General features: G+C 43.1%; 1 protein-coding gene across 1 annotated transcript in view; it reads left to right on the top strand.

Moving 5' to 3' along the window:
* ntrk1 (neurotrophic receptor tyrosine kinase 1) overlaps positions 1-25,415 on the top strand; it is a 42,148-nt gene extending 16,733 nt beyond the window's left edge. Inside the window, exons 7-17 of the mRNA XM_023964194.1 lie at positions 2,723-2,861; positions 6,454-6,786; positions 6,881-6,898; positions 6,979-7,037; positions 7,119-7,221; positions 9,122-9,277; positions 9,359-9,489; positions 13,775-13,947; positions 20,010-20,250; positions 20,363-20,521; positions 25,136-25,415. Coding sequence (XP_023819962.1) covers positions 2,723-2,861; positions 6,454-6,786; positions 6,881-6,898; positions 6,979-7,037; positions 7,119-7,221; positions 9,122-9,277; positions 9,359-9,489; positions 13,775-13,947; positions 20,010-20,250; positions 20,363-20,521; positions 25,136-25,321 — 1,698 coding nt within the window. The 3' untranslated portion in view covers positions 25,322-25,415. The remainder of the gene's footprint in view (positions 1-2,722; positions 2,862-6,453; positions 6,787-6,880; positions 6,899-6,978; positions 7,038-7,118; positions 7,222-9,121; positions 9,278-9,358; positions 9,490-13,774; positions 13,948-20,009; positions 20,251-20,362; positions 20,522-25,135) is intronic.
* The last annotated feature ends 677 nt before the right edge of the window (positions 25,416-26,092 follow it).

Genomic DNA, 26,092 nt, shown 5'->3' with positions numbered 1-26,092 from the left:
CAAACTATAAGTGCAAAGGTGAGCTAACACCTGTGCTCAGGTGAGTGTTTATGTTCTTCTAAAATGGATGGTGGAATGTGAAAAGAAGGAGGAGGAGCGCCCAGCCACCCCCACACCCAGACCCCCACCGCAGCAGCAGCGGCAGCCGGAATTCCCCCAACGCCACACCGGAACAGGCAGGGAACAACCGCCCCCCGGGCGACCAAGACCGCCACCCAGGCCAGGGCCAGCAGGACCGCCGCGAGGCCCCCAGAGCCAGAGAGCAGGGAGGCGCGGAGGGAAAGAGAGCGCCGCCCCAGCCCAGCCAGGAAAGCAGCCCCCCCGCCGCGCCGGAAGAGCCCAACGCAGGGCCCCACCGGAGAAGGACGCCCACAGCCCCAGACGAGCACCCCACCACCACCCAGGAGTTCCGGGCATCCCCCCGCCCCAACCCCAGGTACGAGCCAGGACCCCCCATGGGAGACCCGCTCCGCACTCCAGGCAGCCACCCACCCGGCCCACGGTTGGTCCAGGGAGGAGCAAGGCAGGGGCCCGCCGCCCCCGCCCAGGAGGGGGGAACCCCAGGGAAAAAAGGGTGGCCCACAAGGGGTGTTATAAATATGGCCCGACCAGGCTCGGCCATGTTGGAAGTTTGGCGGGGCCCAGCGCTCAGGGGCAAGGACCAGGACCCACCCCCCAGGGACACGAACACCCCCGGCTCAGGTGTAATATGAACCCCCCCACCGTGCGGAGAGAGCACCGCCGGGCCCAGGGAGCCGGCACCCAAGGGACACGGCCGCCATCGCCAAGAGGCCCGCACCCCCCACCAGGGAAGGGGTAGGGGACAGATGGACCCCGGTCCCACCTTCCTTGCAAAATGTGTGTGCGTGTATGTGTGTTTGAGAGGGTGTGTGTGTGCATGTGTGTGTGTTTATGTTGGAATGTATATATTGAAGGGGGAGGGGTGATAACCAGCGTTTTAATCGATCAAAATCAGAGTTGAACCATTTTTCTTGGCGCCTGGCAGAAAACACGTTTGGTTTAGTCCAACCACAGTTTGACCAACATTGAAATGTCTGTTAGTAGTGCAAAAAGGCATTCAGGATGAGGTTTGCTATGTAGATATGCATCTGATTGGGACCAAATGACAATTTATTTGAACAATTATTGCTCCAGATAACAAAATCAGATTAATCCTCTATTTTATTCCATTAGCTTGGTTTCACATGGAAAAGATGACAAACAATGATTATTTCCACTATTGCTGAAAGGAATTTCAACATTAACAATGACTTAAATTATTTATGTTTGTTTATATATTCGTTTTTTTTTGCAAATTTCCTTCTTTAAATGACTTTTACAAAAGTATTATTTCTCAGTAGAATTGCTTTTCCAAGGCTACATCAACCACTTTGAAACAATCATGTATTATTGCTTATTGAGATTATCTCAGTTTACTATTAGATAATTAATTAAATAAGGATTCTCCCTCAACTTATTTTGTGTATTCTAGATCAAATATGCTTTTAAAACTACACAAATAATTTAAACTACCAGATGGTTCCTGTTTTCTGTGGAAGACGTTTGGATTCACACAATAAAAGGGTTTTTTCTGCACCAACGACTGCAGACAGAATCTCGGTCCAGACTTGGACTTTGTTTGTTTCTTCTGCAGTGTCGTCCTCAACCTGAGCTCTGATGGAGGCCGTTTGTTCTCCTTACAAAAAGCAGATTTGTGGTTCTAGCAGTTATAAATATTCTCCCCATCCTGACGCTATGAAGGGGAACAGTTACACTGTAGCTTCACTCTTCTAAGTACTTGGAGTACACACTTAAACTGCCCCTGCGGGTAATAAATGCTCAAACCTGTACGAGGAACACAGGTGGGCCACACAAAGTGTCACTGTCATGAAATGTTTATGCAGATTTTATTCTATCACGTGCACAGCCCTTTGCGTGCTGTCAGTAAGGGCCAGGGGCTCACACCTTGGGACGTAGAGGCTCAGTACGACAGCTGTACACCGTACACGTAACTTCAATTAGCCTATACTAATTACAGATACTTCCCAAGACACGATGCACATGCGCATCATCGGTAGGTTCCATTCTCACGCCGTCCCTTCATGTGGCTGTACGAGCCTCAGGGGAAATGAAAGACACACAAGATGCGGCGGCTTCTTTCTATGAACCTCCACTGGTCGGAAAAACCCCACAGCACCCGAGTGGGTCAACCCCCTGAGTGGGTGTGACTAAGGCTAAAAGAGTTCTGCGTCCACCAGTAGTGGTCCTCATGGTTGTTTATGGTTCCTTAAAAGTCATCCAGACCAGAACCCACTGCAGCATCCACAAACACCAACAAATTGGATTAATCTGTCGACCATAACTTCTACTTTATGATAACCCTCTGTGTGCATGACTCCCAAGAACATGCTACTAGACTTTAGATCACGTGACACCAGCCAGAATCATGCTGTCAAATCTTATAGTTTCCCTTTGTTTTTCCTCCAAGAAGCCTTAACGATGTCATCTTTTTTATTTATAACACATGTGATGTCAGGGACAGCAGACACAGATTCTCTGCTTTTATCTCAGAATTCTACCATAGAAATGAGCCCATGGGGATCAAGGAAACATTCTGCATTGCGTTGGGATTTCAACCCTCTAACCTACATACTTTTTGAATGCTCATACCTGAGTGGATACATTAACCCCCCCTTCCCCCTCCTGCCCTCTTGTGTGACAGGAAACCAAGTGGGGCTCCACATTAAATCTGCTCCTTCACCTCACCAACGCTTCCTCCAAGGACAACTTGCACAACCTGACGTGTGAGGCTGAGAACCAAGCTGGGCCCAAGGAGGGGATGGTGCAGTTGGACATTGAGTGTAAGTGCCTGCAGAATAAAGCCGCGCTCCTGAAAGCTCAATACAAGTCATCGGGCTTAATGGAGGTGAGGGCGAGAGCACACTGGGACCATTCTGGAGTGCAGGCGGAGTGGACGGCGAGGAAGGAAAAAAAAAGAGGAAAATGTTTTGCACTGATTTCTCCTACATGCCCTTTCTACAAATATGAGTATAGACCTGCCACGCGTCTAATGGAGCTCTCTGTCATCTGCCACTCAGCCTGGCGACTGGTGGGAAGTGTTAAAATAATGAGTGAAGTGCTGCAGGTATGGCTTATTATTAATGCAGGGAAACAATGAGAGAACAAAGGAGGGCCTTTAAGAACAGGATTCTGCACTTTTTAAAGAAGTCCAAGCCGCTCTGACAGACGATGCATTAGAGCTCAAAAACTGAACAAACACGGTGAATGACAGCCCGCCGGCGGTCCCACCGAGGACAGTCAGATGCATTAGCGAGACATTACCGAGGATGCTGCCCGAACAATATCATATTTCACCAACTCAGTGACACTCATTAGAAAATAAAACTGAAAGGAGCGGGGGTGCCAATCAGCCCAAGGCAAGTGCAGGACGAGCATCGAGGGACGGATAATGAGCGTCAGGAAAATGGGGGCTGATAACCGGGCCAAAGATCTGATTTGCACCCGCGCTAATGGACTTTTCCCTCCCACTCCGGAAAGACGTGTCATCCGCAGTGATTGGCAGTCTGCAAATGTGTTAGTGCGGCTCATCCATCAACATCCCCCTCCCCCCCCCCCCCGGTGGACGGACACTCGTTAACCGCTCGCCCTTTAATTACTTGTAATTATCTCCCAGAGCAGAGGGGTTTACTGCTCCCTGAGACCCTGAGCACAGGTCTTATTTAAACTTGCAGAGGTGGGGGGGGGGTGGAGGGCACTTTTGGCCATCATCTCCAAACAGGGCTGGATATAAGCATGGAGGATGGGTTAGGAGGGGGGGCAATCCCACCCCAAAACTTCACAATTAACTTGAGAAATAAAAATGACCAAAAAAATAAAACAAAAAACAAAGAAAAGTAAGGATGGATTGAGTTATGAAGAGTTTTATAAAAAGAAAAAAAAGATGAATGCGACCTCAACAGGGCACAAACTAGTATCCTGCCTAAGCCAGGTAAATGAAGAGGCTCGTGTCAGGAGGAGCATCCAACAGAAAAATGATTAAATTGATCAAAGGAGAAGACGGACAGACGAACTGTTGTGGCGATTGCATGATTTTCCGGGCTCAGAGAGATACGACCCCTCAAACCCTCAGCAGAAACCCCTTGCCCCCTCTGACATTCCACCTGCACCCCATAGTGGGGTTGGCTAAATCCAGGCCTGTCTCCACAGTTCAATGTCCTCTTCATCCAAACGTTTTGACCGTCTCAGTGAGCCTCAGGCTTCCTTTCAGCACGGCTCGCTGATGGATGACGGAGACAAAGGTGATAAAGTAGGCTGGAGCCACGTGTCAATAAGTTTGTGTCTACTTTCTAGTTATAATACCCTATTACACTTGATATAAGACAAAACAAACTAGACCAAGTAGTGCAGGAGGGGGGCAAAAGACTCTGGAAAGAGTGGAAGGTCATTACATAGGATCACATTTTTAAAACATCAGTTCTTTCAGCAGAGCTGCTATTTCAAATTCTTTTACTGATGCTTTTTTAAATTTTTCTCAATAATGATACTAATATTGAAGTTTTTCTATTGTCGAGAGTATGAAAAAAAGGATTAAGACTCATTTGATCAATTATTTCCTTATTTCTAGGTCTTAATGAGGAATCTTTCTCGACTGTGATCATCATGACAAAAAGCTGAAAGTTGTACAGCAGGGACATAAATTAAAACGACTTCAAAAAAATGTCCTGATTGTCTAAAAGTGAGGCTTTAAATCTTTGCATGGTTAATTAAAACATATAACATTTTTACATATAACATTGAATCTTCAAATGTGTTACTATTGTCTGATCTGAAGGTGATTATGGTCTAGAAATAAGAATAGTTGGGAGTGATATGAGAGTTTATGGCTAATTTTAAGATTTAATTTCACCAAGACAAATTCTGCTGGTCGTTTTCACTTAAAACACAGGGAAAACATTTAGTATTCTGTATTTTTTGCTTGGAGAAGGCTGTTTTTTCCGGTGAGTGTAGCACTTTGTGGGGCGGGGTCGGGGGTTAAGAGCAGCAGAGTGAGGGGTCTCTGCCGCTGAAGAGACGCTTCGATCCAAACGGGGCCATTTCCTGTATATTCACGTACAGCAAAGCTTCCAGGTAGTTTTGTGGTCAGAAGCTCCTCAACGACCAGGATTGATTATTTATGGCAGGTCAGCACAGGTTTGGAGCGCAGATGGAGAAGATTGATTCATGGAAACTCTCCCTTTTTCCCACATAAACTACAGCAAAAATGCACCGCTGGTGCTGTCAAGGAAGGAGCTTCCCTTTTTTTCTGCTGTTGCTGTTTTGTTTTACTGTGAAAAAATTAATTGGAAAAGTAGAAAAACTGGAAATGTTTAAGATGAACATTCTGCAGCTTCTCTTTTTAGCAAAAGAAAAAACTAAGCAGCTATTTTACTGCTTCATTTTATAACACCTTCAGATTATTGCTGTTTCAACTTCTTTTTATCTCCTTAATCTTCGGATTTAGGAACCTAAAAATTAATATTAGCATAAACTAATATTATCCAGCCTGTTGTTCAGTAACCTAAACCCAACGCTTTCCTCCGTCATTTCTCTGAACATCACGTCACACCTTCCTCTTCGGCAGGTCTCACAGTAGCTGCGTTTTCTCAGTAAACAAACCTCTTATTTGCAGTTTCAATATTTTTTACCCTTAATATGAGACTAAACTACCTAACCAGTACATTTTCATTAAAATTTAACAACTTGTTGAGTCATTTCTGTTTAAAAAACCATTATCTTAGGTAAAATATCTTGCTTTTTTGACTCATAATTTGCAAATAATTTTGACAACTTTATCTTAAAACGTGCATTTCTTGTCCTATTTTAATTAGTCAAGAAAAAGGGTAGTTGTTGTGCATAAAATAGAAAATGTGCCCACTTCAAAGAACTTTTTTAGCAATTTATGCTTAATTTAAGACGTGATTTTCCAATTATTCGGGCAACATACCTGCATTTGAATATTTATGGTTAATTTTGATACATTTAGGAAAATATATCACGACAAATTCTACCAGTCCTATTAGCTTTTCACACCAAAAAATCGTGTATTTTATATTTTTTAAACTTGTTTTAAGACACTTTTGAATAAACAATCAGTCTACAGTGGGGGTCGCCAAATTTAGGCCTCAAGGCCTCAAGGCCCAGTGTCCTGGTTTTCCAGAAAGGCTGCCTTCTTTACTGTTGATCACCTGGATCAGGTGTGGTTTGCCAACAAGGAGCTTCAACGGCAGGTTGGTTGGAAAACATGTAGGACACCGGCACTCCAGGCCTGGATTTGGGGCCCCCTGCCCTGGTCTGCAGGAACGTGCAGCATTATGTCCTTCTCGGACACACAGCGGAGAGTTTCTGTTTTTCCAGAGGATCTGACGGATTTTTTCTTTTCCGTCTCCTCCTCAGTTCCAGCAAAGATCATCTTCCTTCGAAACGCCGTACAGCAGCACAACTGGTGCTTCCCGTTCGCCGTGGACGGCAACCCCGAGCCCAGATTCACCTGGCTGTACAACGGCGTCCACTTCAAGCAGAACCTGTACGCGTACATGCAGTTCATCCCGGACTCGGATGACGGGTCGGAGAGGCACGGCTGCCTCTTCCTCAACAAGCCCACCCACATCAACAATGGCAACTACTCTCTGATTGTGGAAAACAAGCTGGGGAGGGATGAAGCCACCGCTGTTGGGAAGTTCATGGACAACCCGTTTGACCCCCTTGACCCCGAGGGGTTGATTCCAGGTGAGTTTCAGAGCCGCATCAGCTGACTTTGGAGGAGATGGTGGAATCCACTTTCTGTCATGAACGTGTCTGTCTTCTCACCTCCCACATGCAGTCCTAGACATGGATCCAAGTAAGTCTGAAGGCTTTTGTGGTTCTTAGTTGTTCTCAGGTGGGGTTTTGTTTGATCTCTGTGGTCGGTTTCCCCCTCAGGTCCCACAGGCAGACCAAACATGCACGTGACGGAGACCCCAGAGAGCCGCGTGCTGGTGGTACGTCAGCATCGCCTCGTCCTCCAGAGAGACCCTCGGCGACGCCGATTGATGAGCATCTGTCATGGTGTCTGTTGACAGGTGTCGGTGGCGGTGGGGCTCGCCGTCTTCGCCTGCGTCTTCCTGCTCGCCGGCGTTTTCGTCATCAACAAGTGCGGCCAGCAGTCCAAGTTTGGGATCCACCGTAGGTTTACCGCCACGCATCCTGCTGCCGGCATGATACAGCAGAAGGAATGTTCTGAAAACTGGACTCAAAGTTGCTTCAGTTCCTGCTGTTGTTTTGAAAGTCTGCTGTTGGAGAAATGGGGCGGTTTCAGAACTTCCTTTAGAGCCAAACCGGGCGTTCTCTTTAAATGAATGCTTCTGAATATTCTGAGTATGAATATTCTGGTCACTTCTGCAGGTTATAACAAAATAAGACTTATCCCTATTTGATATCAAACTTTTAAAAAGACAAGACCAAGACAAGATTTCAGATTAGATTTGATGGGTTTTTGTTGCATTTTTGTTTGTTGATGACTTTGATAAACAAATACTTAAAAATATCCTTCTGAAAAAAAGGATGAAGCATGCTTCAGTCTCCAGGGAGGATTTCTCTTAGAGAAAATTCTTGAAAGGACGCAGAAGTTGCTGTTTTTGGAATTTGTTTTGGGATTTCCTCCTGTCAGGTTTTCCCACCGACGTGGAAGCAGACTCTGAACTCGTCAGCGGATCGATACTACCAAGAAAAAATCAGCAAAAAACATTTAAACAGAGCACAGTTTGTCCCCCAGATCTGTTTCTGAACTGAGAATGGAGAAAAACACAAAAAATGCACAAGTGTCCCAGTTCTCTTGAGAATTTGTGTTCGTTTTAGAGTCAGACCCACTCCAATGAAAATTGTGTTTTTGTTGTTTTTAACCTGTTCTTGTGGCATTTTTCTCTCTTTATTTGGTCTCTGATCTGCTTCAAGAGGCGGAAAAACACACATTGAACTCCTAAACTTCAAATCTGAAGTTTAGGAGTTGTTAAATAGTTGTTAATGAATTTAAAATTAACAACAGCTTAATGGATTATATTTTAGGGAAAAATATGGAGTATTTGTTCACAAAAAGGATTGTCACCTGTAAAGTGTAAAGTGGTCTTGGTTCTGGGACCCATCAGGTGAAAAAGAAACTGACAGGTGGATAAAAACTGTAAGTCAGGAGGCCTTTGCTGGAGCTGTTGACTCTTGGAAGCCTCCTTCCGAAGGTGATCATCTACTCTTGATTTTGATTTATGAGCTGAAATTGGAAAAAGAAAAAAAAAAGGCTCCAAGCCCATAATCATAACTGTCTGAGTTCCTATGCACAAACTGGCATAAGGCATAATCAAATATTCTGCCCATTACGGCTTCAGATGGTTGCGTCAGTCTTGCTGGTGGGGAACGTGCAGCACAGACAGACTAATAGAGCTTTCCACTGAGCTGGAACTTGGAGCGCAGGCAGCTCCTGTGTTTGCAGCCTAAAGTGCCTTAATTACTGCAGGAGAACAGCGGCACCAACATCTGCTGTTCAACGCCACGTAGTGAGGGCCATTAAAGAAGATGGATGGATGGATGGCTGGATGGATGGATGGAGAAACAGCTAGAAGTGATATAGCTCCACACGGACACCCCACCCTTGTCTCTCTCGTAGTGACTAAGTGGGCCTGATTGCCTAAGTGGACCACGCTCCCTCTTTCCTCCCCACCTCCTCTGGGCTTTTTGTTGTTCCATTTTCTTCTGTTTTGGACTCTGGGGGTTCTGTGGTTTGCCTTCCTGAGTGGGGTTTCACAATTTGGGCTCCACTTGTTTGGCTTTTTATGGTGAGGGGTCGCTAACCATGCAGGCTTCTCGTGTGGTCGTTTGATTTCTTTTTCCAATTCAATGTGGCCTGATTGCTGCATGTTTGATGATGGTGATTATTAGAGCTTGTCATCATCTGTCTCCATGGCACCGACAAACATGCAGCCAAGTTGGTATTGGAGAATGTTGATTCCTGGAAATGGAGCCTGGATTGTTTCTTTTGTCGGCCGCGGCAATCACGGCCGCCTGGAGTCTGATTGTGAGTCTTCTGCTTCATTAGGCTCATCAGTTCTGGGCACCGAGGACGAGCTGGCCGTGTCGCTTCGTTTCATGAACTTCGGGACCAGCCCGCCTTCCTCGGATGAAGACTCCGGCCTGTCCAGTTTTGTGGAAAACCCCCAGTACTTCTGCGGCATCATCAAGGACAAGGACATGTGTGGGTGTCGACTGCGCCTCCAGCGCTCTGGTCTTTGTCTCTGCGCTCTGACTTTTGGCTCTACGGTTGCTTCTTTTCCAGGTGTGCAGCACATCAAGAGGCAAGACATCGTGCTGAAGTGGGAGCTGGGGGAAGGGGCGTTCGGGAAAGTCTACCTGGCCGAGTGTGCGCACCTCAGTCCTGACAGCGACAAGATGCTGGTGGCCATCAAGGTGAGAAACTTTTACTGTTCTAACTTTTTTTGCTCTGGTAAAATATTCAAAAACCCGCTCCAATGAGAATGGTGTTTTGGTGTCTTCAACATGTTCTTGCGGCTTTTTTCTGATGATTGAGGACATATATATATAATAAAAGGAATTAACCTCAACATTGCCTTTCTGAGTATTTCTTTATTCAAATCGTAAATCAGGGGCAAACGGAATAAAAGCCGTTGGAAAAACATTGTATTTGTGACGTAGAAACTAAGCTGGGCGGGGCCACAAGCTCCTTGCTCCGCTCCATTCTGATGTATTCACTAACAGACAAATAGATCCATGAACGTCTTTGTTTTCCTCTTCCGAGCTGGAATCTAGATCTAAACTGTATAGCTGGATAGCTCCAACATTGCTATTTTTGTTGCACCGGTAACGTTGGGTTGATGGAAACGAAATTTTGTTAATCTGGTAACGGGTCAGACGATCACGGTGCAAATATGGGAAGTAGAAAATTACAAGAAAAATATAAATCAATAAGATCCCTCAGTAAGTAACATAAAATGAGTACAATTCCTATCATATTTAGCACAATTTAACACAAAAATATGATAAATCAACATTGCGCACATATACATTTTACGGCATAATCATACTTTGAAGATCAGGACTGGTTTTAACATGGACCCAAAGATGATCAGACTGGGTCAGTTAATCATACAGGACGCGCATATTGCATATTTTTGGATCTAAACTTCAGCCTCTGAGAGCATTGTCTCATCCAACCACAACAGATGCAAAGAGGAAGAAGAAATGTATTTGTAACCCTTTTGCTATCCAAGGCACTTTAACGTTGGGAGTTGGGTCATCTAGACCCACTAGACAGTGCTCTGAACCTTTTTTCTTCAATGATTTGTGATCTTCACTGGTGTCCATGGATTACATGAAATCTTTCCACCTTTATCCACCTTTGTCATGGTAGGGAGAACACGTCAATGTAAGGGTGGGGTCATCTAAGATAGCACAAGGGTTAAAGCACTTTTCACATGTAAAAACCACAAGGTATGATTAAAAGGCATCATAAATCAAATAAAATAAAATGAAGAAAAGGTTAAAGCAAGTAAAAAGCAGGCACAGGTAAAAGTTAACCAAAAGCCTGTCTGAATAAAAATGTCTTGAGAATTTTTTATTAGAACCAACAGATTCAGGAGGATTAACGGCAGGACATGCCGGAGTCTGGGGGCTACAGCTTAAAAGGACGGGTCTCCACAAGTTGTAAATTTGGTTCTCTGGACTTTAAGAAGGCTTTGGTCCGAAGACCGAAGAGAATGTTTGTAGGTGTAAGGGGTCTTTTAAGGGGTTTTAAAAGTTAAAACTAAGATTTTAAAACCAATTCTAAATTGGAGCAATTTAACGAGAATAAAACTGGTTTCATGAGTGCGCTTCTATTGGTTCTTGTTAACCCATGTGCTATCCTAGACACTTTAACATTGGGAGTTGGGTCATCTAGACCCACTAGACAGTGCGCTGAACCTTTTTTCTTCAATGATTTGTGATCTTTACTGGTTTCCATGGATTATATTAAATCCTCTCCACCTTTATCCACCTTTGTCATGGTAGGGGGAACACGTCAATGTAAGGAGGGGTCATTGGATAGCACAAGGGTAAAAGCCTTGCTGCGGCACTCTGGACAAGCTGGAGACGGGCGACAGCAGAACTGTTAAGATAGACGAAGGGAGAGTTGCAGTGACCTAAACGAGAGGATAGGAGAGAAAAGCCTAGATGACCAGCTCTAGGTCAGATTTAGAAAGAAATGGATCTCAGTTTGGAGATGGATCGTAGCCCAAAGATAACCGTTTTAGTGTGAAGCCACCACTCCACTTGAGTCCACTTGAGTTTGCAAAAAACAAAACCTGGGGATGGAAACTTTTAAGACAAAAATGAGGCTTTTTTTCCAGACAAGATCAAAATCACATCATTCAGTAGGATTATAATCCAGAGCATATTTAAAAGAGGAAACATTAAAAAATGAAAATAGAGATTTATGTCTCGGTCTAAATCCAAGTGATTTCTCTGAGGAAACAGAAAAAAACCCATACAAATAATACATCAAAAATGCTGTGACCCAGTTTGAGAAAATATAAAATCATTTTATTTTTGACTGTGGTTTTTATTTAGATAATAGCTACTAATGAAATTATTCTTTCATCGTGTTTCATATCTCTACAAAGACCCTCGTCCACTCATCTCCTGTGAACTTTCATTTTTTCGGATTGACCCTCAAAACCGTAGAAGGGTCGGGTCATTGTTCTCCGGCAGGGACGGGGGCACTTCAAAGCTCTCAGCTGCTGCACTACACCCCGATGAAATCCTAGTTTGTGGTTTCAGACGGAGCTGCCTTTGATAACAGACTGTCAGGCGGTTCGATGCCGGCTCACGTTACAACCGGTTAACGGCAAACCGCAGAGACGCAGAAAGCCTGTGGAGTGAGGAAGACTCTGCCAACATTCCTCACCTCGTAAATCCCAAACGTACTTCGAAGGAGGAGTTTTCAGAAGGGAAACCTTTGGATCTTTTTTGATGTTTACAGACTAAATTCTGCGCAGATCAGTGATGTTTAGGAAACATCAGAAAAATCTGATTCATTAGATAAATCCGACATGTTTGTGTCAGTTTACCATGAAAAACATGAAAGCTGTGAAGCAGCTTTAATATGAGCACAAACTCCAAACGTAACTGTTTATTCTGATGAATGTCTTTGATTTACTCCGTTTAGAGTTCAAAAAAGTGATTTTCTGACTAAGAATTACCAGGTTGAGGACCGAGTTTTGATTAAAAAAAAAAGCTTGTGTAGGACTTTCAAACATGTTTATGTTTCTTTTACTAATTTATTGATTTTAGTGGAAAAAACAAAACAATATAACAATAAAAAGGATAAGAATAAATATAATCTTTCTGCCATTATTTTAAACTTAAATCTGTCATCTTTTTCAAACTAAAAACACAATACATTTTTACTGAAATACGTAATATTTTTCTGATTTTAAATATTTTTTAAGCCCATGACACCTTCATTTATTTCCAGCTTTGAAAAAAAAAAACAATGGTCATTTTGAAGCCAAAGTGGTTTGATGTATGTTTGCATCAAAATTTGCGCCGTTATGTTTCCTCCATCAAGTTTATTTCCTTTATTTTTAAAATAAAATGTCTTTATTAATATCTTTTTCCTTTTTAAATACATTTTGGTTAATAATTAGGGTCACTTTTTCCGGCCGATACCGATAACCGATATGAGGCAGATAGTCGATATTTGCCGATACTTAAGTGCCTACAGGAACACAAAGTTTAGGTTTCCTTCTTGCACCTGTATTAGCCCTTGTGCTATCCTAGGCACTTTAACATTGGGAGTTGGGTCATCTGGACCCACTAGACAGTGCTCTGAACCTTTTTTCTTCAATGATTTGTGATCTCCATGGATGTCCATGGATTACATGAAATCTTTACACCTTTATCCACCTTTGTCATGGTATAGGGCTAACACGTCAATGGTCATCTTGACCCCATAGGATAGCACAAGGGTTACAAATGTGCTACAGCAAAGGATCTCATAGGAACAAATATCACTTTAATCTTTCGTTTAAATGTATTTTAAAGCATTGAGACCATTAATCAAATTTTGGACTGTAAACCCCATCGCCAGGGATCTATTAGAAACAACATGTAACCCTTTAAAAAGTAACATTTACCTGAAAACAGCCAATTACTGAATATGACTGTAAATATGTTTCCCAATCTATTAGGAACAAGTATACGTTACCGACATAAATACTGGCACCCATGTATCGCCCATCCCCATCAATAATTACTTGGTTGAACACTAACAATAAAATGTACCCAATTTTAAATGAATTGTGGGTTTGGGATCACACAGAGTCTTTCAATTTACATTTGCATTCCATCTTTAATCTTTGAAACTCATATAATTTAGTTAAGATTCATTCATTCAGTCAGTTTGTCTCAAACTGAAACTGTTTATTTTTTAAGTTTTGAGTCACATTTCAGTAGCTTTGAGGAGTCTGAAACTCACGATTATTGCAAAAATAGTCAGACTTTAGTAGGACTCATAAGTTCTTCCCCTTACTTCTCTTTTATAGTGGTAATTACGATGTTCAGTAAGGAAGAATGATTTATTTGCATGTAATGTAGACTCATATTAAACTTATGAACCCATTTGCGTCTGTCACATGAATCTGTATTCTCAGTTCTACGTGTGGACATGACGGGTCGTAAACTCTCTTCCTTGCAGACTCTGAAGGACGCCAACGAGTCGACCCGGCAGGACTTCCAGCGGGAGGCTGAGCTTCTGACCATGCTGCAGCACCAGCACATCGTGCGGTTTTACGGCGTTTGCACGGACGGAGAGCCGCTGGCCATGGTGTTCGAGTACATGAGGCACGGGGACCTGAACCGCTTCCTTCGGTAAGACGGTTTCCCACTGCCCCCTCAGAGAAGAAAAGACGAGGAATGAAACCAGGAATCCTTCAGTTTTCATAACACAAGCTGATCTGACTCTCAGTTAAAGACGTAAAGGATTCACCAAAGAGCCACATTTTAGCTGTTCAGTTTGCATCCTCACTTTTGAATAACAACTATTTTATAATTTACAAATAGGTAACCTTTTTTCTGTTGCAAAGTCCACTTGAATCAAATATCTAAAGACTTAATCCAAAAGGAAATGTCTTCAATTAAAGTTTTCTTCTAAACAACTAATGGGGTTTGAGTTTGAACAGCTGATCCACATCGACGCTTCATTTGCTTAGTGAGAAATCCATTTTCTTTGCCATCCAAAAAACATTTTTATTATTTTAATTGTTTCCTCCTGCGGCTGGAGAACGTTGCTGCTTGTCACCTGGTTGGAGCGGAGGAGAAAACCGTAGGAATGAAATGCCTTTGTGCCTAAAGGCGCTCATGTAATCCAGCAGACTCACCTGAAGAAGCCAGAAATGCTCAACTTTTTGAATTTTTCTGACACAAAATCTCTGAAATAAACGCGACAAGCAGGTCAGAGGCACAGATTCAGTCACTTACGATGAAGGTCCATCATTATTTGTTTGATTTTATGCGCAGTTTGTACAGAAAAGAATCAAATGCAGACTTAACATGTGCAGGTTTGTCGTTTGAGATGAATTTGAAGGAAAAAGATCAGTGAATGTGGTTAAAAAACACAGGGAATTTACAATGAGATAAACTCTGGTCCACGAGTGAAAGATCATTCCATGATAGCCTCTCATTTGTTTTCAATCTCACAGTGAACTCTTTGAGCTGCTGTCAGGTCAGCTGACCAGCCTCGCCTTCGGGAACCCGGGTGGATGCACAGCACTCCATTCTAAGCTGCGGTTCTGTTTAAGTGCTTTATAGAGTTGAGATGAGACAGTGAGGACAAAACAACTACAGCAAAATGTCAAAAATAATCATCTCTGCAGTCGAGCGCCAACACTTTCACAGCTTCTACTTAACCACACGGAAACTCAGAGAGACCAGCAGAGCCGCAAGGTCAGCCCGGTGTGTTTAACCTTTATCCACATGTCAACTCTGTCTGTTGGAAGTGCTGCAGCTCTCCAAGTCAGGCTTTTAAAGGACTGCGGTCACTTATCTGAGTTAGAGCTTTCTTCTGCTCCGCGGTGGACTCTGTAATTACAGCAAAACGGCACAGTGCGGATGTAAACAGAGATGCAGGCACGTTCTGTGACGGCCGCCTTCACGGCTTAGAAATGTGGTTTTATTGCAGTGGAGGAATGTAACCAAGAAACATACGAGTTTCTCAATGATGACGATTTGAAAAAGAAAAAAAAGGAAGACTCAGTCAAACACGGTGGTGGTAGTAGTGTGATGGTGTGAGCATTATGGGGCGGCTGTCTGCATCTTCCATGCATCTGGATCGTTAACGCATTAACGCTGGAGCTTCAGTTTTTTTAACGAGCTTAGCTCGGACAAAAGCAGCTTTGCTCTGACATGACCTTCAGCAGGGAAGTGTTGCATCACCATAAAAACTATAGCAACGATTTAAAACGTTAAGGATCTGTGCAAAGCTGCTCCTCTCCGTGTCACAATCCGTTAAAACTGTGTAAACGGTTAAAGAGCGTCTCCTGCACCTGGCTGTGGATCCTGCCTCCGGCTCGTCTCGCGCCCCCAGCCGTCCCCTGACTCCATCTGGATGAAGCTCGTCTGCTTGACTTTAAATATGTAGTTGCAGAGTTAGATAAGTTCATTCTTCTCTATGAGTTCTGGCATTGCCTGTCCGTCCTGGGGGAGGATCCCTCCTTCATGTGGGCACCCCTGAGGTTTCGTAGTTTTTTTTAGGAGTTTTTCCTTACTGCGTAGGAGGGTCTAAGGGCAGGGATGTCCAGTTTTAGTTTAGTTAGTTCAGTTTAGAATCTTTCTATTGAATTGTGTGTTCATGATCCTTTCATTTTTAGGTTTTACCCTACATTTATCTGCACAAAGCCCATTGTGACGACTGCTGTTGTGATTTTGGGGTATACAAACACAATTGAATTGAATTAAATTGGTAATAAAGGGTTAAATCCAATGATAAACTCTTTATTTGTGATGAGTTAATTATACAAAGTCCAAAATTTTAATGTTTAAAGTTCCACTCTGATCAACCTATGATCTATTTCCGGTGGACTTTTAATTACAATTGTGCTGTTTTTAGTCGTTTTCTTCAGAACATAGTTTCTGTAGAGCGGCAGGTGTTCATTAGAAATTCCCCTCTGAGTTGCTACTGGGACTGTTGGCGCAGAGAAAACCCCGTTCCCCCTTCCTGTTGCCGATAACTGAGAGCTGTTCACTCGCTTTCCCGCTAGCTCACAGCCCCTCACACCCCTAACCTAACGTTAAATAAAAAGGCGAGCAATAGCAGAGATGTCCGGCTGCACGGTTCTGATCCAGATTCCAGCTCAGACGAGGAAAACGGGCGTTTGTCCGCATCAGAATGGAGCGGAGCAGGGAGCTTGTGGCCCGCCTAGCGTATTTTTTTACGTCAAACAAAATTTTTTATCTACTCCTGATTGACAACAAATATATAAAGGAATACTCAGAAATGCATATATGAACTTAAATTTATTTATCCCTTGTGCAATCCTATGGGGTCCAAATGACTCGATCCTTGCATTGACGTGTTCTCCCTACCATGACAAAGGTGGAAAGATTTCATGTAATCCATGGACACCCGTGAAGATCACAAATCATTGAAGAAAAAAGTTAAGCGCATGATCATGTGGGGTCTAGATGACCCAACTCCCAATGTTAAAGTGCCTAGGATAGCACAAGGGTTATATGCATCCTCCATCATCAGAAAAATGCCACGAGATCATGTTAAAAACCCCAAAGAACAACATTTTCATCAGAGTGGGTCTATAAAACCCTTTTTTTGGTAAAAAAAAAATTAGATTCTTTGCCTTTCAGTTACTCCTTCAGGAGTTACCACCGCAAACCATCTGTCTCCATCTGACCCTCTTCTCTGCATCCTCCTCACTCACACCGTCAACCTTCATGTCCTCCTTCTTTGCATCTACTAAACTCCTTTTTTCGTCTTTCCTGGTAGCTCCAACCCCAGCATCCTTTCAACAACATTATCCCTGTTTCTCCATCTCCACCTGCTTCCCTGCATTTATCTCCAGAACATCCACAGTGGTCTGTGGATTCATTCCTGATCCGTCCTCATCACTTCCACAGAGAACCTCGGCAACTTCAGCTCTGCCTCTTGTCTCTTTGTCCAACCTGTTCATTAAAGTAAAGGTGCCAGCTGGGGGGTCTGGATGAGAATCCTATCAAGGTTTCCCACTGTGGAGCTCTTTATGAACAATCAGTTTATCCACTGAACTAATCTAACTTCTGCTTCACCAAACCTCTGATGGGGGGGAGAGGGGGGCAGGCACCAACCTATCAGAGCTCCTGCTGGCACCTCAGATCTGAGGAAGCCACCAGAGCAGACCCCATGATGCTGCCTGCCAGGTGTCCTTCTCAGGAGACAGACAGACGCCCTCCCCAGAGATGCATCTTCACCAATGGATGGAAATCACATTTCCAGCAGACAGAAGGGGTGAAATGTCTGAGAGCCCCCATAAGGCAGCTGCTTTCCCACGCTGCCACCTGCCTTTTAAACTAATAGTGACTGTACAGAGAACTTCCCTGAAAGGAGGAGACAAAGTGGAGAGCAGTGATATTAGGATGGATGGAGACACACGAGCGGGATGTGCTCATTTAGGATGGATGAGAGTTGATGATGCACAAAGAGGGCGAGCGCTGCATCTCTCTATTGCATTATTGCAAATCACTTGTAGGCGTTCTACAAGCCACATGTTTTCTAATAATCATGTGTTTTTTTTAATGCTTTATTGCGGCGTGGACGTGCTGACCATGTCTGCTCAAGAGCTGCAGCTACACAAGTGTTCAGAGCGCAGATTGTCCTTCAGGTCACCAAAGGTTGGTACCATAGTTACCAACAATGCTGAAAGGCCAACCTCAGTGCAGCACTGATCCGAAGAGCTCACTGGAGCACAATGATAATGGAGGCTTTAGGCTTCATGGCAGCCGTTTGGTTATTTTGATCTCCTTTAGTAGAGATGAAACTTTAGAGACTGCGGACTTCTCTGTTTCGCAGCTTTATGTTTTAAAATACAACAAGCAAAAACATCAACAGTAGGTCGTCGCCATGTTGTGGTTTTTAGTGCAATTTTACTTTTTTTTTTACTTTTTTTTGTGTACTGCATCCTGATTGGCTGTAGACCACTGTCAATCAACCTCCTCTGTGAGGTGTCTCCTGTGCAGAATGTGTTCAGTTTGCCAAATTTACATCAATCTTCTATCGTAGGGAGATTTTTATTTTCTATTCTATATAACTGCACATATTGTTCTCTGAAGGTTTGAACTTTGAGGGTTTAAACACAAGAGAAAAATGTTCATGTCTGTTTGAGAAAAGGGTAGAAAGTGTGTAGTGAGGAGTTTTTACAGACTTATAGAAAATGTGCAGAATTTGTCTACTGTGGTGTTTTTTTAAGAACGTAACTCCCAAGATGAACGAGAGAAAATAGTACAGCCGGAAATCTTTATGCACTTTAGATCAATTAAGGTTACAATCAACTCTCCTGGTTCCTAAAATGTCAATCGGGTATAAAATTAAAGAAACTGGTTGCCAGAGAAATTTGGGAAAGTTTTTAGTGGGAACACTCAACTTTCCAAAGACAGCATCGACTGGATGAAAGGCAGACTATCCCCCTGTGAGGAGTGGATGTGTGTAAGCCAGCTCACTTTTGAACGACATCCCAAAATGAGCTTCAACCAGCAAACAAAAAGGCAATAAAACCCCATTTCTTCCCCATCTCCTGTAGTAGAGCGAGCTTGTCTTAGTTCAATTACGTGAACTGGTTAGACACGCCCTTTTCCCGATACATGCTTCAATACAAACAGGACTTAGTGACTCCTCCCCCTGGCGTTCCAAACAGGAAGTGCCCGCTGGCTTCAAGAAGCCCAAATCCCATTGACGTCAATAGATACATAAAAAGCTATTAACTACTCAGTGATCCTATTGGTCAGACTAACCATTCTTGATCTGATGCCCTTTTTTAACATGTTCTTGATGATTCTATTTTTTTTCCATATTTTCTTCTGTAGTTCAAATTATTCCACTTATAAACTGATACCTCAGTAAAAACGTAGGTGTTGGCCACGTCCAACGTTAAGAACGTTTGACAGATTTCCAACAAGCTCACTCCTGATTGTAGAGAGGGGTTGCCATAGAAACGTTGGCTCAGACCAACTTGGACTAATCACTGCTTACTTTTGACATTTGTCTACAACGTGGCAACATACCAATGGCAAATAAGGTGCGACTGAATACACTTTGGTTCATTGGAGCCGGAAGTAAACCATTTTCTGTGGGTGACGTCTCACTCACTCGCTCCAGTTCCGTACAGTCCTGGGGCATTCACACTGTCACTGAACTGCATTAGAGTTCACTTGCAAGTCAGACAGGACCCTGGTTTATCAGTAGAACCAGCATTCTCTTGTGTGGTCCCCAACAAATGGGCTTTCAGACCTGGCAACCAAGTGACCCCCTGATGTTCAAACATCCCAAAGCAATATCATCTTAGACATTTTTCATTCCTTAAAACAGGGCTGCCCCGCTCTGGTCGTGGACATCCACCGCGCAGTTTTTCCTAAACTTCATGCTGCTGGATCAGCTGGATCAGGGGATTCTGAGGAACTCACCTGATTGAAAATGGAAAAACGAGCAGGTGGATCACAAAGACCAGAGTTCCGCTGCTTTGATTTTTCTTCAGAGAACAAGTGAGGAGCCCAGCTTAGAGCTCATAAAGTGAAACATCTTTTGGACTTTTTGCCTTTTCCTCCAACTGTGGAGATAAAATGAAAGAACTCAGAGCTGAAATCTGCATCTTCATCACCAATCTTCCTCAGACTTCATTAGTTTCACCTTCCATCTGTGCTTTAAGACCCTTCTTTTGGCGTGTCTCCATCAGAGCTCACGGCCCAGACGCTCGTATCCTGGAGGAGTCCAAGATGCCCCCGTTGGGTCAACTGACCCTACCCCAGATGCTACAGATCGCTGCGCAGATCGCCTCGGGCATGGTGTACCTGGCATCTCTGCACTTCGTCCATCGTGACCTGGCGACCCGTAACTGCCTGGTTGGGGAGGGCTTGGTGGTAAAGATAGGAGACTTTGGGATGTCCCGGGACATCTACAGCACAGATTACTACAGGGTGAGTTCAAAGCAACACCCCAAAAGTAGAGCCAATCTGCTACGTTTACAACCACAGTTCAATACATACAGGAAATGATTTCTAACACAGTAATTCATGTGCATCTCCCCAGGTGGGCGGGCGTACCATGCTGCCGATCCGCTGGATGCCCCCGGAGAGCATCATGTACAGGAAGTTCACCACGGAGAGCGACATCTGGAGCTTTGGCGTGGTTCTCTGGGAGATCTTCACCTACGGAAAGCAGCCCTGGTATCAGCTGTCCAACAGTGAGGTGAGTTTGGTGCTGCGCTTTTACTGCCAATCGAAACAAACCTTTATATTGAACCTTTAAGTTCATCTCAAAGCAGACTCGACCAGCAGAGGGCGCTGCACTTTTTAGAGCTTCGTCGGTTTGTTGCCACCATGGGGCGCTAGCTCAGGGGTGGGCAAACTACGACCCGGGGGCCCATTAAACTATTTAATCTGGCCCACCAAGCTGGAATAAATTATATTGATGATAGTGGCTCCTCACAGGTGGTACATTACAAATAAGTTGACCTTTGCTGAACTACAGAAAGCTATTTAACATTCATGTGTGTTTTCGGAGCTGTACAATTTTTTTCCCAATCATTTCAACACCACCTAAATGCAGCATTTCTCAAAATGTGGGTTTGTCCATGAGGGACACGAACCCATCGAGACAATTGGTTCTAAAATGAGAACAAAAGAAACAGTTTTTAAATAAAAACTCTGTTTTAAAATGTATACATCACATTGTTAATCAGAATCAACATATATAGGGGCTCTGGATCTAAATTTTCTGAAATTTGGTCAACTTTCTTAGAACATGTCATGGCCTTGACCTTAGAAATGACCCGTGAACTCTCAAATAAATTAACAGGTCTGACGTGTTTAATGCCTTTGCTGGTCATAGATTGGTAGCACAGTATATTGTTTGTATAATTATTTTATTTGTTTATGTCTTTCTTGTTTTTTTGTAATTGTGGTTTTGAATTGTTTGTTTTTGCTTATTTGAAATATTTCCAAATAAATCCTACATAAAAAAAATAGACAAATATTTTCATCCAAATTCCACATTATTTTTCTCTCTTATAAATTGGGTTAACAAAAACCCTCCGCACATCTGTTCCTGGTCCGGCAGCAGCTGGAGTAAGGTTTACGACCGAGTATTAGAGCCACCATAAAAAAAAAAATAAAAAAAAAATCAATGAATATATTTACAAGAAAAAGCCTTTGTTTCAAAACTAAAGTGGTTCATTTAGTAGATTTGGTGAGATTATTGAGCAGATTACCATCACATTCCTTTGGCTTACCTGCAACGTAAAGAAAATGGGTATCATGCATCACACGCCTGGTGAAGGAGTAGACTTTTGTTTCAAAGCAGTGCATCACCATGGGAACTCCTCACACAGTTTCAGCAGAAAAATCCTTCTAAAGTCTCAGTTTCTGGGTAACAAAAGCTGAAGCAGCTTTTTCTCTTTGAACCTTTCACACTTGTGCCATCTTGTTTTAACATTGGGAGTGGGGTCATCTGGACCCCCCCAAGACAGAGCGCTGAACCTTTTTTCTTAAGTGATTTTTGATTTTCACTGGTGTCCATGGACTCCATGAAATCCTCTCCACCTCTATCCACCTTTGCCATGGACCAAAAAAAAAAAAAAGGTTTGCTAAAGATGGGAAGTTGTCACAGCGTTGTACAAATCAGGTAATACAACAGCTAGTCTCTTCCTGATTCACACAAAATTCAATGTTTGGTTTTCTTGTTCACACACCAACACTGATCCACACCAGGGTTCACTTGCAAGAAAATAAGTGAGGTTGGAACGAAAAAAACAACTTTTCACAGAATTTCAGAAAAAGAATTCGGGGCAAATTCAAAGTTGAGAAAATATTTTTTTTTTAAAGTTTCATGATGAGCAAAAAACATTAAACATGTTGTTTTTTTGTTTTTGCTCCAGCCTGAACCACCTCCACGCTCGCACATCCTCTCTGTGAGGTCGTAGATCTTCCGCACTCTGTCAGTAATCAATACGCTGATAGTAAATAAGGGCAGGCCAGTCTGGCCTTTCCAGCTTAAGCACCAAGAAGAGGGTCTCCACTGTGACCGCAGCAGAGCTCTTCCAGGCCGCCGGCCTCTCTGCCTTTCAGCGGAGGGTGGATCACTTTCCTGCTGCGCTCGATGCTAAGCTGCTTAGCTTCTTTTTAGCTTCGAGCCAATGAGGTGTAACCTTGTTACCCTAATCTGTCTAACCCAATGCGGGGCAGGTGAAACGATCGTGCTGCCTAAATACTCTGTGAAGCAGATAAATTATCATAAATAAGCGAGACGGCTCGTGTGAAGCAAATCCTTTGATCGGAGTCTCCCCAGCAGGTCAACGAACACCAACGCGAAAAGAGGAAACTGTTCGAATCCTTGACGTCCCACTGAGCTCCGAAACATCAGAAAACAGCTTGAAAAGTGCAGAAGTTCTGTTTTTCATTTCAAGAAAAATGGGTTTTCATTCATTTTAGATCAGTTTTTGTGCTTCCAGCATCTCATCTGTGTGTTTTTTTTAGGAAACTTTAGGCTTTCCTTAAATATTTTGAAGAAAAAAAGCATCACAGTTTTCTGCCGTGAGTCTGTCCCTCCATCTAATCAAAGTTTCTGTTACTGAACTTCAGTAAATTTAACGAAAATGTTCCACTTCTTCTGGGACTTCTTGAAGTCACTAAATGAAAAAGATAAAGAAAATGGTATTTGACATTTCATTTTCAAAAAGCATTTTGAAGCGTTGATTTTTCATTTTAATTTTGAGCCATTTGATGCAGTTACATTTTGAAAATGAAAAAGCATTTCTGTTAATCCATTTTAATTGTCAATTAGACATTTCTAAATGAATTTTGCTACACATTTACCAGAGAACTTTTTGAAAATGAAATGTCAAATACCATTTTCTTTATCTTTTTAATTAAGTGACAGAATAAGAGGTGTTGAGGAAGGAAATGAAAAAGCATTTTGGTGGATTGCTTTTTCATTTGAATTTTGATTCAAAAAATGCAGCTTCATGTTGAAAATGAAAAAGCATTTCTGGTTTTGACTTTTATTTTTTAATTATGCCACAGAATCGCTTCCATAAATTGTAGGATTTACAACATAAAGAGTTCAATTTAATTTTAAATATTCTCGGCTTCTTCAGAAAAACTTCAGGCTCAGGCGAGAGACGTGATAGGAAGACAAAACGATTAAAAAACAATCAGACTTTTGTTTTTTGGTAAACCTAAAATAATTTCATTCTAGCTATCAATTCCCTTATACATCTACTTGCTATAAACTGAGTAATTTGTTTTGTTAGATGCACAAACATTTCACATTTAAATAAAGAACAGTCATCTAAAAACAAATGAAAATGTGATTATATGGTTAATCCTGCTGGTCTCTGCAGATTCTGATCTCTTAGAATAAAAAAGTTAAAGAAAAAAATCCAGAAATGGACACGAAAACAGCCCCACTACCCACAATGCTTCACCAGTCGTCTGTGTTATGCTAGAATCACAGATTTACTCTCTAAAATGACTCAATCTGATCTGCTGATCGTGTTGATTGATCACGAGACAAAAGGTAGATGGATTTTCTTCTGGACTGAAAGCTGAACGTCAGTGATCTTCACATCCAAACGGCAGCTGAAGGAGGCAGAGGTCAGAGGTCGCGGCCTCCTCTAAAGAGTCTGCTCCACTTCCGACAGATCTACTTCAGATCTGTCGGAAAAAAAAGATCTACTTCGAAGTCATTTTACCAGAATAGAAGAAAGCAGTACATCAGTTACTAAAGTTTAGATTAGAATCTAAAGCAGAATCAGACAAATTCTGAAGTTTTTAGACACTGGAGTAAAACGGTGGATTCACAGAATCAAGATAAAATGTCACTGACATGGAAAAAAAGCAGAAAATAGAGACATTTGTTGTTTTTTAACAAATGAGTATTTAGTGAGACTTCTGATAGAAATCTTAAGACACGTGGACAGTAAATTATTGGCCCCCCTTCAACTAACTAAAGAAAAACTAAACAAATATAAAGAATTTGTATTTATTATTACTTTTGTTTGTTTCAAGCTATTTCTTTGACCACTGTGAGCTTTTCTTTCAGTAACCAGACAGATACGCTGAAACATTTCTTTTCTGCCGTTTCCAGTGTGATGCTGAAATTAATCTCATAATTGGAACATAGAACAGAAGCGCATCATTTTAGTCCTGGATTATTTATTTTTTTTATCATAAAAGGCACAGAGCCTTTTTCTGCACAGAGAAGACGAAACCATGCATTTGGAAAATGATCGCAGAAATGATGCTGGCCGGACCACGAGCCTCCTGCTCCGCCCCGTTCTGATGCATCGTAGACAAACAGATCCATGAACGTCTTTGTTTTGCTGCAATCTAATGTTAGGTCAGGGTTACTCCACGCCAACGGCCCCGCCCACAACTCAGAGGTGAATTTCTCATGAACTCCTGCAGAAACTATGTCCTAGAACACGACTCAGGTCTTGCTCAATTTAGCTAACAGCAGCATCCTTATAATAAAACAAAAGTAAACACTGGGATGTTTGATCAACAAAGCGGATCTTTAAGCAGGGTAACTGAGTTGTTAGTGACCGTTTTTACAAAACTGTTCTGGATTCGTCGACTTCTTCTACTTACATCACTAAACTGCTGCACGCTCAGACTCTTGGTGTGTTGACATTCACTAAAGTGATGCAATTACAGACTGGGGGAGATGTAATCAGATTTCCTCACCTTCGCAGACACATCGTAGCCGCTTTCGTTCTCTCTTTTGAGAGAGTCTGAACCGTCCCTTCCAGAGAAAGGTGGGTTCTCTCCATCCTGAAGTAATCGGATTCCTCCTCTCCGACAGGCCATTGAATGCATCACGCAGGGGCGGGAGCTGGAGAGGCCGCGCACCTGTCCTAAGGAGGTGTACCAGCTGATGCAGGGCTGCTGGCAGAGGGAGCCCCAGCAGAGGACGGTCATCAAGGAGATCCACAGCCGCCTGCTGGCTCTGGTCAGAACCCCCCCAGTTTACCTGGACATCCTGGGCTGAGGGGCAGTTCACATGTTCACCTGAGTGTCTGTTGGTTTCTGTGCCAGGGGGGGGGGGGGGGGGGGGGGACGGGAGGGGGGCTATGGTTATTTTTAAAGAAAAAAGAAAAAAAAAAAGAGGAAAAAATTTGTTTTCAGGAAGAAAACCTGAGGGAATTATGGGATGTGCGGTTTAGGGGAACAGATGGATTCAGAAGGAGAGGGGCAGATGTCTCTGTAACTGTACGCCTGGGGAAGTTGTGTGTGTGTGGGGGGGGGGGGGGGGGGGTTGCCACCCATGTAAATAGTGGATGTACAGACGGGGGGGGGGCTTCTAAAACCTGTATCTCTTTGTAAATCGTTTGCCCTTAAAGGAATAAACAAAACAGGTTTAAAAATGGAATCGATGCATCACTGTGCAGTTTTTCCAGTGTGATCTATGCTCCCTCTTCTCCTTATGCACCTCCTCTGGACTGAAGGATGCAGGAGGGAGGGAGAGAGGGGGGGGGGGGGTGTTGGAGGACTGTCTTGTGGCGTCTTACAAGCAGATTGAGGACGGATCGGATCAGTGTTTGTCCCCGCAGCCTTTGTGGTTTCAGAATGGAGCTTCTTAAAAAGCACTCGAGGCCCAACCCCGGCTGGGTTTGAAATGCGAGGACAATAAGAGCTGGAAATGAGGCCATTTTTTAAAAATGAAGGTCCTATTAGAGCTTTGCAGCGGGAAACTTTCCTTTTCAGTCCTCCACCTCATCTTATAATGTACGCACACGGGATATTGATTTCTCCCGATAAT

This window comes from Oryzias latipes, chromosome 16 (genome assembly GCF_002234675.1).
Source record: "Oryzias latipes chromosome 16, ASM223467v1".
Taxonomy (NCBI): Eukaryota; Metazoa; Chordata; class Actinopteri; order Beloniformes; family Adrianichthyidae; genus Oryzias; species Oryzias latipes.
This window is presented reverse-complemented; position numbering and strand designations above follow the sequence as displayed.